Here is a 13,005-nt window from a genome sequence, read left to right on the forward strand (position 1 = left end):
TAGGCATCTGTGGGTGGATGTCTACATGAAACAAATGCTACGATGTGATTTATGAGCATGTGTTTTATAATTCTCTGCAGAGCTTCAGTTTCATACCTAGCTTGCTTCTTTCTGTTGCTGAATTTTTAGGATGCAAACAAGGAAAGTAGCAAGGCATCCAAGCCACACAAAGTAACCAAGGAACACAGAGAAAGGCCAAGAAAAGACTCTGAGAGCAAAAACTCCTCCAAAGACCTTGAAAGAGAACAAAACAAGCCTTTGAAGGACTCCTCCAGAAAACCAACTGAGAACAAACTGCCTAAGGAGGAGAAGGCACCTCCAAAAGCTGCTTTCAAGGAACCAAAACTGGCCGTGAAGGAGACCAAACTGGAGAACACTTCTCCAAAGGGTGGGCCACAGCCGGAGTTAAAGTCTTCCAGCAAGAGGCCCTCCAACGTGGAGTCACCAAAGCCTAGTGCCAAAAAACAAAAAAAGAGTAGCTCCAAAGGGGTAAAGAATATTCTAGGGACATCTCCCAGAACCTCGTCTTCCTCATATCCAGAGAAGAAACAAACCAAGGAGAAGATGAATGCCAAAGTGGAAAAGGTAAAATCTGAAAGTGAGGCCAAGGAGATCAAAAAGCCTGTGGAAATGGAGGAGTCGAATTCAGAGGATGAAACTTCTTTCAAGTCAGAGGTGAGTAGGGATTTGTCCTCTACCAGAATTTTTAAGCATGCTGTTTAAATCCCTGCATGAAAAAGATGTTCAGAAATATCCCCTCAGACAAGATAGAGAACCAGATTGGCAAATGCTTAGGCTGGGTTATATCTGAAATAAAACTCTTTGAAAATCCTATCTGCATTAATCGTTATTGCTACCTGGTTTGCCTCCTATTTCAGATATGCGGTTCTATTTAGATTTATCTGCAGGCAGAGTTATCAAAAAGTCGGAGTTTAAGGTTATGGTCTCGTTCATCCCTTGCAGTGACATTTACAGAGCTAGAGTGGGCATAGATACTCTTTCTACCTGCTTATGATAACATAATGTGTTTGAATGTGGTCTTAATTCAGAAAAGGAGGAAATGATTTTAGTTTTGTTTCTGAAGAAAGCAGTATTAAAATGTAAATAGAAAACCTTATTCTGACATAGCCTGTAAGAAATGTGCTATTGGCTAAAGCTCAAAATACAACCACATGCCACTAAACCTTAATAAGTTGTGCTGTAAAACATAAAACAAATTATGTTATTGTACTACTATTTTTAAAAGCTGTCTAAATATTTTTTTCCTTTTTACAACTACGAACATTCCTCTATCCTCTGCTGTCTAAAAATCGTTTTCCAAAAGAAGGCAAAAAAAAAAATTAGGAGGGGAAAGACAATGACTTAAATCTAAACTCTCACTACTTTTTGCTTGTATATTTTATATTTGCTATAAAGAATCCATATACCTTCTAACAGTATTCACAGGATAATGTCACATGAATTTTTGAACTGCCTCCTACCAACCACTTCTAGAAAGTTTTGTCTTACTAGAATAAATCTTTTAGGGACAGTGTGTTATGATTTAATCAGCACCATGATACAGTAAGTAGTGATGTGTTTATTTCAGAAAGGATTTTTTTTTTTTTTTTTTTGCAAAAGATTCCTAGTAGAAGAGGTTATTGGGAAGTGTTAATCCAAGTTACTCTGCAAAGATTTTTTTTTCCCAGATTGATTAAATGTGTTGCTTGTGCATTAAAGAGTTAGCTCCTCTCCACTTTTATACCTGAAGTGCATCAGTGTGAGGCAAGCCCCTCATTTCTGTACCAGATACGTGGCCCTTGCTGTGAGCTCTGTGCTCTGCTCATCTCTGAAGTCCTGAGTGTCTTGTACTTCGTTATTTTTTTTGGTGTCATCCCTCCCCTGGCACTCGCCATGCAGCTGTAAGCTGATAGTGCTGTTTAGACTGTTCCATGAAACCACAAGCTGTGGTTGTGGATCCACAGCGTCTGCTGCAGCCCTGTCCTGCCCCCACCATGCTTTGTATGCTTCGCTGTCCTCTCTTGCACCAGCTCTTGTGTCTGTTGGATGCCTGACAGAGGTATTTGAGTGCTAGCCCAGGAGGAGGGTAGGAATACTCAGTGTGATGGGGGGGGGGGGGGAACTGTGGCAGCTGCCAGTCAGATCAGCTTAGGTTTCTGTGGAACTTGAAGCTTAAGGGTATAACTGCATAATGCATTGGCATGGGCAGAGAAGGCTGTTTGAGTTCCTTTTCCACCCTGGGGGGTTATTTTTGCTCCCAGCGCTGCAGTTTGCTGCTCCATGGTTTGTACTGGTACAGCTGTTGTGGGGCTGTGTGGTAAGCCACATCACTAAAGCGAACGAGCAGCTGGAGGTGGACCCGGGCCCGGAAACTCTTAAATCAGCTTTGCTGCTGCAGCCAACATATTGTGCAACATGCTCCGAGGCTGCAACTCCACGATTGCTTTGAGTTGACATCTTTGCAGGCTGCTGTTGAAAGGAACAGTCTTGCTCTCATTTGTGCTGCTGGCATGGGAGCTCGTGTGACTTTGCAATGGGCCAGAGTTTCTCCTTCCATTTCAGCTTCTGCTGAAAGTTAGTTGTCCTTTCTTTTTTTTCTTTTTTTTTCTTTTTCTTTTTTCTTTTTCTTTTTTTTTTCCTTCCCCCATCAAGCCCAGTTCCCTGAACTGGCCTCATGCTTGGCTGCCTAAATGCTAGTGCTGACAAAAGGGAGAGGCTGAGATGTGAGGGCAGGATTGCTTTTTCCATTGTCGGCGTGTGCTTTTGTCATATCACAGTGACAGTAACTGCAGCCCGAGCATGCGGAGCATGTCCAGCCAGATGCCTCCTAAAGGGCTGAAATAGCTGACAGGGTTAAGGGCAAAAGGAGAGACGGGGGTCTACACCACTTCCAACTTCTGTTTCTTAGGTCCTATTAAGTCATTTTAAGGGAACACCTGCTAGATTATCATCAGTGAAGGGCGTTAGGGTTGAGTCTGTGGTGAGACACAAGAGCTGTGCTCCCTTATCTTGAAAATATTGCTCTTTATTTTCATGTTGCAATTTTTCTAAACAAGTAGGGCTGCTGCAGCGTGCCAATATATTAGACACTGGCATTGTTAAATCATTTTCCTTTGCTACTGAATAATTCACAAGGGTTGTAATAGCCCTGTTTGATATTTTTCTCAACGTTCTTACAGTTGAATAAATGAAACTTTTTAACGGTACTTGGGTGATAAATTATAGGGAAGGATGGTACTGGGATGAGAGTCCTGGTGCTGCTTTCACTTATGTCCAAAGCTGCTGCCGTGCCTCCTTCTACCCATTTACAATGTTTGTATAGTAGTAACACTTTCTGTAACAAAGTTTATTGCTGAATAGGAATGTGTGATTTTTCTCTAGCACCAGGATTCGGTAGTGGAAGGAATAAGTGGATTCCTGAATGGTGCAATGAAACTGAAATGCTAAATTTTCAGGGAATTACGTTAAAAAAGGCAAGATAATATTACAGTACATCGAGAATCTTTAAACTAGATCCTGCTGAGTAACAAAAACCCCTTTAAGATTACTGTAATAGTTGCTGCTGTTTTTGGGGAGGAAATAGTTGATTTAGCCTTCACTGCCACCTCGCGGTCCTTTACGCTAAAGCATGGGGTTGCTGTGCAGTAGCTAGTTTGATGTTAAAAACACACGTAGCACTAACACTTTGTTTCTGGATGCTGTTACTAGCAGTAGTTCGTTATGAGTTTTTACTCATACTGTGTAGTATGCTCCTGGCATTTCTGCTGAATACCGACAGTGGAGTTGGCTTCACTAGAGCTTAGCTGGTTTCTGTTAGGTGTTTCGCACTAAACTCACTCAAACTGGTGTAGAAACAACTGTTTTGAGGGGATAGTAATAAATTTAGAACTAATTTTGGAGTCACGTGAGCTGGTTAGGATAGGCATCCTTCTCATGTTTAACGATCAGTACGAGATGTTCCGAGGGGAAGTTGGTGGGTTACAATAAATACACTTTTTAAGAGGGCTTTGATAGTTGTTCTAGGATGTGTGCTAGTCATCTTTCACCTTTCAAAGTACGGGTTTTCCCACTTTGACATTTTTCAGATGCTATATTTCATCACTTGAAGTTATTTGAAACTAGTCGTGCCGAAGGGTTTTGGTGGGAGCTGTTGATGCTGCTGCCCAGGAGTGCTGAGCTACAGCGTGCCAGAGTGTTCATCAATGTTGTTTTCATCCACCTTACGTTTTGTGTGTTTTCTGTCATTCCAAGAACTGCATTCAGTGATGTATGATGTTGTAGAGCGCTCAGATGCTTCTGTCTCACTGTGCTTTGTGCTCTGTGATGGTTTTCTGGATTAGAAAGGTTAAGATTCTTTTTCTTTTTTTTTTTTCCCTTTTATGGGGGGTTAAGTCTGTCCAGTCCAGCCCTTCCAACTCCAGCTCCAGCTCTGACTCCAGCTCTGACTCTGATTTCGAGCCATCTCAGAACCACAGTCAAGGTGTGTTGCAAGAAATAAAATTTGTTAAAATCTTCCTTGCATAAACTTAAAAGGTGCATGAGAATTAGATTTATTTTCCCAGCACCACGTATAAGGCTAATACCATTTCTTGTATGCAACCACGTGTTGCAGCTGTGATGCTTCAGCAATAAAAGGCAATAATGTCCTGGTGTAATATTTTTCTTGGTTTGGCAGTTAATTTACGAGAAGGGTATTTCTCTGGATTTGGTTCTTTCCCTGTTGATTTTGGTTTCTGCCTTGGTTTATAAATGTGTTTGCTGCTGCTTGATCCACAGTGTCACCAGAATATTTTCTCCTCCAATCTCGTGTATGTTTTATTAAAAACTATAAACGTGGCATTCATCACTTTGCCAGTGTATAACAGCTTCTTTTTCAGATTCCTCCACTGATAATCCAGAGAAATACGCTGTGGCAAGAGGAAATGTTCTAACCTTAGCAAATGCTTTGTTGCTACAAATACTGCCTCTTGAGTGACATTTAAAATAGTCCCTAAACGCATGAAAAATGTGTCCTTTTGTTTTTATTTCAGAAGAGTGGGAGGATCTGGGGGGAAGCCAGGGTGCCTTTACAGCAGTTGTAAAGTTTGTCAACTCTGCTTTAGTACTGAGACTGGAATACCGTGTCTCTTAGCAATATCTTTGCAACATGAAAATACCAGTGACACCTTATTGGGAAATCTTGATGTATCTTCATAATGACTGACCCAGTGTAGATCAGATAGCGTGGATGGAGCAATGCTGCCCGTGTCCTGGTGCTGAATTGCTTTCTCCCCTCTGATCCCAGGCCCGCTGCGCTCCATGGTGGAAGATCTGCAGTCAGAGGAGTCAGATGATGACGACAGCTCCTCTGGAGAAGAGGCAGCAGTCAAAGCAAACCCAGTCAGCCGGGATTCCAGGTGGTAACAAATCAGGAAGAAAGATGTTTATTGTCTCTTTGCCCTCCACGTTTGTTATTTTTGTGTGCCCTCTGTTTGGGGGGGAGGAATTGAAGTGATGGGGCTGTGTGTGAGAGGAAGGTGTGAGAGAAGGACGGGCAGCTGTGTGGAGTACTTAGTGTTGGGGGGGGACATGGAGTCGATGAAAACAGCAGGGTGAGAACAGAACTGGATGAGGAGAGATCACCGGAGCTCAGAGAGCACCACTGGGAAGCAATAGGTGTGGAGCTTGCAGGTGTTAGTGACTGAGCCCCTTAAAATAGTCACCTAATTGTCATCCTCAGATCTCTGCTGAGCTGAACGGTGTGTGACACCTTTGATCTGCAGAGATTAGAGGAGAGTGGTGGAGGCTGCCGGCATGTGGGCTCTTACTGCATGTCACTGGTACAAAACGGAGAACTCTTAGTCTTTGCCGACAGTGCGCGCTGACAGTTGGTTACTTGACTCCTGTGGGACTTGGTTAACAGCTGTTTCCTGCTTTAGTCAATGGAAATGGTTGAATTTCATCCTTCTACCCTCAGGAAACGCTGTTGTAGCCAAAACCTGGCGTCTTGAGCTGAATATCTGGAGCCAAATGCTTGACCCAGATAGCAGCTGCGAATTTCAAATGATGCTTGTGTTAACCAAAAACAAACAGAAAAAAATCTGTCGTTGCACTCTGTCATTACCAACTAAATAGGAATGGAGAGACTCTGAAGGATATTTAGATCTTTAGGGGATAGGTAATAAACAGTCTTTCAGGCTCATCAGAAGTAGGATACCTGGTACAATACATCTGTAGAGCCACGAGAATAAATACAAAGTCTCAAAGGTCACAACAGAAACGCTAAATGCAGGGGTTTTGCCTGTTCTCAGTTGGAGGGGTTGGTAAGCCTCTCGTGCTTGGAGTGAATCCCCAAAATGAGCAGTGGCTGTTTGTGAAAATCAAGTGGTACTTAACTCAGTTGTTCTGAGGGGACTTGTGCCTGAAAGAGCTGAACTGTGATGTGTCAGCTAAAACTCCCCACTCTGCCTGCCCAGGGCATGGAAAATGGCAAAGGCAACCTCAGCTGGGAAAGAAGGGATTCCTGGAAATTACCGACTGACTGTTTCTCCCAGACAATTTAGTAGTCTGTAATAAAGAAGAGAATTTCACTTAATTCTGTGTGGTTCATTTGACAGCTAAGTAAGCTTCCTACTGCCTGGTGATGCTAATTCTCTGCTGCTTGGTTTTCAGACTGAGCCTTAGTGACAGCGACAGTGATAACAGTGCAGATTCCTGCCTGCCAAGTCGAGAGCCACCTCCTGGTCAGAAACTGCCCCCAGCAAATAATAAGGTATTGCATCCTACGTGCTCATACAGTGCTACTTTCCATCACTCTTGGCTCCTGCACTGTCTTCAGCCCATGGTGTTAGCTCTGACTTGCACCAAATTTTCCCTATTTCACTGTCCTCGTCAGACAGGTAATTTGTCTCTGTTTAGTGCTGTGCATCCAAGTCATTAAGCCACCATGTTGTTTGAACTAATTTTGGTCCCTACTGTTGCTTTCTTTTATCCTCAGGCATCTGGAAGAAAAAGCCCAGAGTCTTGTAACAAGCCAGAGAAGATCCTGAAGAAGGGAACTTATGACAAGGTATGTTTGAGGATTTGCATATCAGAGAACTGTTGGATCCTCAGGAACATTTCTGTGTAGAAAACAACTGGAATCTGCCTAGCCTGTTCGCATTGTTCTGTCTCGGCAGGTTAAAAGCTTGAGTCTAATGAAAACCAGATGTGGAAAGGACAGACTCTGGAGAGTGACACTGCAGAAATTGTGTATATTAAATAGATGGACCCCCAGGTCGTTTCCATATGCAAAATGTTAAAATTGTTTTTATTTGTTTGCCCTTTGTCTGAACCAGTGGTCTGGCTGCTGCTGCAGTGGCAAGTGCCTCTTCATTAAAGGCAGCTTTCATCTGTCTTTGATCTTACAAATTAAAGATTGTTTGATGCTCTGTTTTGCTGGGTTAGTTGAAACCTTTGTTTGTTCAATGAAATTCCCTTCTTCCTTGCCTCCAAGGAAAGCAGAACAGTGTACGTGCTCCTAAAGCATGGTAACTCGCAAGCAAAGGCCAAACCCCAACTAGTCCGGAAAGTTCTCTCGCTGTGACTTTTTCCATAAAGAAATCAAGCAAATGGGAACTTAATACTTAATCATTAAGGTGATTACAGTAATCAAAAGGATCCGTCTGTAGCTCTCACTTGTGTGTGTTAACACTTTTTCAGCAGGGGAATATCGCAGAGGTTAATCACTTCATGTTAGGTCTAAGTGTGATCTTGGAGATACTTGCATCCGAGTCTCCTGCTAGCTACGGCATCTTCCACTGTTAACCGTAGCTGAGATGGCTTATCTGGGGCAAGGTTTGTAGGCAATCGTATCTTTTATTAGAGTACTTAATACGGATAGAAGGGGATGCTCTTGAGACCCATTGAAGAAAGTGCCTGAAATACCGTCAGCTTTTCCAACTGTCCGAGGTTTTATAAAAGATACCAGCTCTCCCAGCAAGCACAGCGTTCAGCACTGCTTGGGTGTTTTGGGAAAAGTGCTTTTCTCGGCGTGAATATGCTGGAGAGGGGAATATTTCAGAAATTTGGGAGGGGGAGTGAGTTTGGGATTTTTTTTTTTTTTTTTTTTTTTGGCCACGGTACAATTACTTAAATTAGTTCAGTTTTGCTGACAGAGCGGTGAACAACTCCGGGGCAGCTTTACAGATTAAGAATCTATCCCCTGTGAGCAATAGTGTGCCAACAGAAACTTGCCTTGTTGGCTGCCTAAATAAAAAATTTAAAAAAAGAAAAAAAAGAAAAACCAAACCATCCTTATATAGAAACAGTTAACATGTTGAGCTTGTAAACAATCTCGCGTTTCCCATTGTGGCATATGTAAAACTACCTGGGGATCCAGTGCACTCAGAGAATTTTTCCCTACCTAAACACAACTCATTGTTCAGCAGATTGCTGGGATGTCGCTCACTGATGCAGGTATTTTCAGGTAATGAGTTGTTCGTTAGCGCAACCCGCTGATGAAGAGCTCGCACTCAGTGAACTTCACCTTGCTGAGGTCCTCTGAGCTCAAAGGTTCTGACCACTTCTTAAAGCTGGTTCCAGGTGGTTGTTTAAAGGTGTCATAACTAGTCTTGCTGATGGTCTGCAGACCATCTGTATTTATGTGAAGTCTTTAGTCTCCCAGTACTCGATAAGGATGGAGGAGGCAGTAAAAAAACGTAGGGAAAAATTGGGAATAGGAACATGTCTGAAAGGGGCTCGAGTTCCTCTGATCCTCACTAGGAAAGTCAATTTGGCAGTCGTACAAGCATGCCACATATGTCACTATTTCTGTTCCTGCCTCCTTTACAGGCCTACACTGATGAATTAGTGGAGCTTCACAGGCGACTAATGGCACTACGAGAGCGCAATGTGCTACAGCAGGTAGAGATCATTTGTCAGCTTTCTGGCAAGCTGTTGTACTCTGGTAATCTTTGTGTCCAAGGGTCTCAGCCGGACCCCTGTGATGCTTGGCCTCTCACTTGCATCTCCTCCTGAGAGGGTCTGGTTCGCTTTGAAAGCAAAGATATGTAGAAAAAAAAAAATCAGATGTGCATGCAATGTTTTTGTTGGAAAAGATACAGAAGTGTGATTTGTGCATCTTTCCTCTGCCATTCTGGTAGCGGTCCCAAAGCTGGGTGCTCTCGGTCTGATTTAAAAGGAAAGAAATGTGCCCACATCACTTTCCAGACTGAGCTAGTCAGGCATGCAGGAGCTGGTTTGCTTTTCTGGGAGAGGATTCCCTTTGTGTTGCGAGACGTTCTCATCTCCGAGGCTGTTTGGAAGGGATGAGGAGAGGACTGGATGGGTTGCTCTGTATCTGCTGACCTTTCTGCTGTGCCTGATCTTTATGGGCTCTCTCTATGCATCCTTGTCTCCTTTCTGTACAGATTGTAAATCTCATTGAGGAAACCGGGCATTTTAATGTTACCAACACAACCTTTGACTTTGACCTCTTCTCCTTGGATGAGACGACCGTCCGTAAGCTGCAGAGCTACTTGGAAGCGGTAGCGACATGACGCTTGGCCTTAGAAGCAGGCTGCTTTTGAAACCAGAAATCCCCTTTATTGGTACCAGGAAACGAACCCATGGAACTAGGCCTTCTTATTCTCTTGATTCACCCGAAGCACTGCCTTAGAGAACAGCCATGCTCTACGAATGCACAGCCAGCTGCACTTTTCTTGTAGGCTTCAAACAAGCACCCATATTGCTGAGTCTGTCCTCCCTAGCTTCATAAGTACGCTTGGGCGCAGGGCCCGAGTAGAGCAAAAGACGTGCTGCACTTAGCTGCACAGTGTGACCTTTATGATTTTCCTTCAAGAAACTGTGTTTGAAGAGCACATTTTCAGGCGTCTCTGAGATCTGAAGAAGCGTGGACGATGTTTTCTTCACCAAAATCTCGGGACCAGCCTGCCCGCGGAGAGCTCTAGCGAGTCTCGTTTCCTCCAGCTCTGCGAAGAAGCGTTCACGCTGTGTAACACGATTGGCTTTTACAAAGCTAGCCGAGAGACTGATGACAGAGGAGGCTTCCCGGGGTCCTGCTGGTCTGCTGCAGAGGAAAGTGGACAGATTCCAGTTTTGATCACTTGCGAGTTAGTTCTGCCGCCGCTGGGTACAGAGCGCTGCTGTCACTTGGCTCCCGATTCCTCCAGGGCGTCGTTCCACGCGCAGGACCTTCAGCTTCCTGCAGAGACAGTTCGTGCTCTTTGAAGAGGCCTCTAGAATCTGCTGTCTCCCGCTGGGGTTTTGAGATGTCTTGTTTGTTGATCTGAGCTCCTAAACAAAGTCTCACTCCTTTCAGTCTGCTTTAACTGTAATAGGACTACAAAACTGTAAGCTGTATATTTTATATATATATTATATATATGTATGTACTGTATGTATAAGAAGGGCCTAGTTGGGTCTTATGATCTTAAGGGTGTGTTTTTCTGTTATGTTTTTTAATGGCTATGGCAGGGGAAGGGCGCTTAATAATTGACTTGTTTGTTAAAATGCCTCTTGTGGACAATTTTTAGTGTATGAAAGCTGAACAGCAATCTTCAAAGCGTTTTGTGCTCTGGAAGGGGCTCACCTGTCGTCTTCTCATTTGTCAGTGTTGAATAACTTTGCCAAAATACGTGATTGGTTTTGTTCTATGTTCTCAAAGAGGAATCTCCTACAGTGGCCCCTATAGTAGTGGCTGTACTTTGGGAAAACCAAAACAAGGGAGAATTTTATCTTTGGACACACCTGGAAAACACTGATGTAAAAACCAAGTGAAGTCAGGTTTGTTTCATCCCCCCTCTCCCGCCCTGCTGCCTGTTCAAGAAATGGCAGGAAACAGTGAACACTAATGCAGAATCTTTCGTGTATTTCTAGTCAAACTAGTCTTGACTTCCAAGTGTTGTCTCGATGGGTGTGAGGAAAGTCCTGTAGCTTTCATCAAAAATGTATTATGCTCCCGTTCCCTAATTCCAGTATTTCTTTTTTTTTTTTTTTTTTTTTTAAGAATTGCTCAGTTTTTCCAATCAGTGTGTAAGCTTTTGCCAAATGTTCAGAGGGCTGCAGGGGGCGAGGAGAGCAGCGGCCCGGAGGAACCCTCTGGTTCTGGTTCTGGACCTCCCCGATCTGTGAAAGCCCTGCGGAGAGCTGGGGGGTCACGTCTCTCCAGGGTTGGCTGTCCCCTCCTCCAGGATGAAATCGCAGTCCCTTGTTTTGGGTTACCCCTTTCTTTATCATGGAAATGTTGCAACTAATCAACTTAAGTGGCAATATGATGATAAGCTTGTTTGAGTTGGGTCATGTTGACCCGATTCCCATTAATTTTGTCTTTGTACCATCTTTCATGTGTCGTGTGTGTGTATATATATATATATATAAAAAAAAAAAAAAATCAAGCTCATGCCAGGTGCAAACCCTGTCACGACAGTGATCTCAGCTGTTTTCTTTCTTGATGGACAATGCCAGGCCTGGATAGAAACCCTGTGCGTGGAGGCGGAGGACGGTGGGAAGAGGAGGAGCTGCAGTTCTCTCCCGCCTGGCACGGACTCGCCCGCCTGCTGCCTTGGGCCTGGCGGGGACGTGCGAGCCCCCGGGGCTCTCCGGAGGAGACGAGGCTCCCCCGGGTGGGGGGGGGGGGGGGCTCTGGGCCCTTGTCCTGCCCCCGAGGCTGCGGGAGCAGGGGTGGGGGCCAGCCCGAGGCCTTCACCTTCCTCTCTCCGCCCGCATAACCCGCGTGCCCGTCCTGGCGGCGTTTCTCCTGGGACTGTCAGTAGCCTCCAGAGTTGCCCCGCAGGGATCGGAGGTGCCACCTCCCCTCTGCCCCCTTCTCCTGTTGAGATCCGAGCGGCCGCGCCGCTCCCAGCCGGTCCGAGAACAGGAGCGGCGGCTGTTCTGAGCTCGGCTGGAAGTGCCCGGGGCTCGCGGCTGGGGCATCGTCCTGTCCTGGAACTGACTTTAATCGTGATGTCTAATGAGCATTGATAGGGATTTTGTTTGGTTTTTATAAGAAGTATTTTACACATGGATTTTTTTAGACTGTTTATAATCTCCTTGAAAACCTGAAATAGAATTGTTCCCCCAGCAATAGTTCTTTTCCATTGTGTGCACATGCTGATTTGTTACTAAAAGGTTTCTTGCAAGTACTTAGTTGTTCTACAGAGTTGTTGTTTTTTGGGGTATGTGGTAGCGTCGGGGACCACAGGAGGAATGACTCTGCAAACAAAGAATGGTCAACTTTGGGCCTCATCTTGTGTCCCCTTCTAGTTACATATGAACGAGTTCCTGTGTAGATTCTCTATAGCTGGCTGAATGCTGTTCTGAACATGCCGTGTACAGGTATTTGTGGATAAAGTGTTTGTTCTTGTGTCACTCTTGAGAGCATGGATGGATTATTGTACTCTAGGAAGGAGGTGGCAGTGCTGCTGTCAGCATTGCTTCAGGTCTTCGAGGATGTGTAGTAGCTTGCATTGTTAAAAAAAGGAAAAAAAAAAAAAATATCCAAAATTGACTTCTAGCCATAATGGTTTTTGCAAGGAAAATGGACAGAACTCTGTTACTTTTCAGTGTCCTTCGGCGTGTTGCTGAGGGCATGGCCAAGTGCTGATGGTCTGAAGGTTTCCAGAGTTGCTGTGAGTTGAATTGTGCTGGAGGTGAGATCAGGACGCAGCTTTTCCTTTGGCCTTGGCCTTTGTAGTAAAGGGCAAAAGAGGGGTCAGGAGTATTTTCCTGTTGTCTTGGTCTGCGTACGTATTAAGCCTTGAGGCTTTGATTACTGACATTTACTATTAAAAAAAAAAAAAGAAAAAAAGAAAAAAAAAAGGCTAGTGAGGCTGGCTAGGTCCTGAAACACCAGCTGAGGAACATTGGACGTGTTGGGCAGGAGCTGGCTGTGCCGTGGTCAGGCTGAATTCATGGAAGTGCAATGATCTGCCACCAGTTCTTCTCGTGCCGGGTGCGGCGGTAGCACCGGAACTAGCGAAGCAATTGATGCAACAATCCAGAAGCAGTTTTGTTGGTTGTTTTTTT

At 44.5% G+C, this 13,005-nt stretch overlaps 1 protein-coding gene across 2 annotated transcripts in view; it reads left to right on the forward strand.

Annotated features, from left to right (window-relative positions):
* MLLT1 (MLLT1 super elongation complex subunit) overlaps positions 1 to 11,404 on the forward strand; it is a 29,901-nt gene extending 18,497 nt beyond the window's left edge. For both annotated transcript variants that reach the window (XM_074927887.1, XM_074927889.1), the window contains 7 exons: positions 130 to 675; positions 4,393 to 4,480; positions 5,285 to 5,396; positions 6,652 to 6,751; positions 6,977 to 7,048; positions 8,812 to 8,883; positions 9,390 to 11,404. In XM_074927887.1, coding sequence (XP_074783988.1) covers positions 130 to 675; positions 4,393 to 4,480; positions 5,285 to 5,396; positions 6,652 to 6,751; positions 6,977 to 7,048; positions 8,812 to 8,883; positions 9,390 to 9,518 — 1,119 coding nt within the window. In that variant the 3' untranslated portion in view covers positions 9,519 to 11,404. The remainder of the gene's footprint in view (positions 1 to 129; positions 676 to 4,392; positions 4,481 to 5,284; positions 5,397 to 6,651; positions 6,752 to 6,976; positions 7,049 to 8,811; positions 8,884 to 9,389) is intronic.
* The last annotated feature ends 1,601 nt before the right edge of the window (positions 11,405 to 13,005 follow it).

This window comes from Athene noctua, chromosome 27, assembly GCF_965140245.1.
Source record: "Athene noctua chromosome 27, bAthNoc1.hap1.1, whole genome shotgun sequence".
In the NCBI taxonomy this organism is placed as follows: domain Eukaryota; kingdom Metazoa; phylum Chordata; class Aves; order Strigiformes; family Strigidae; genus Athene; species Athene noctua.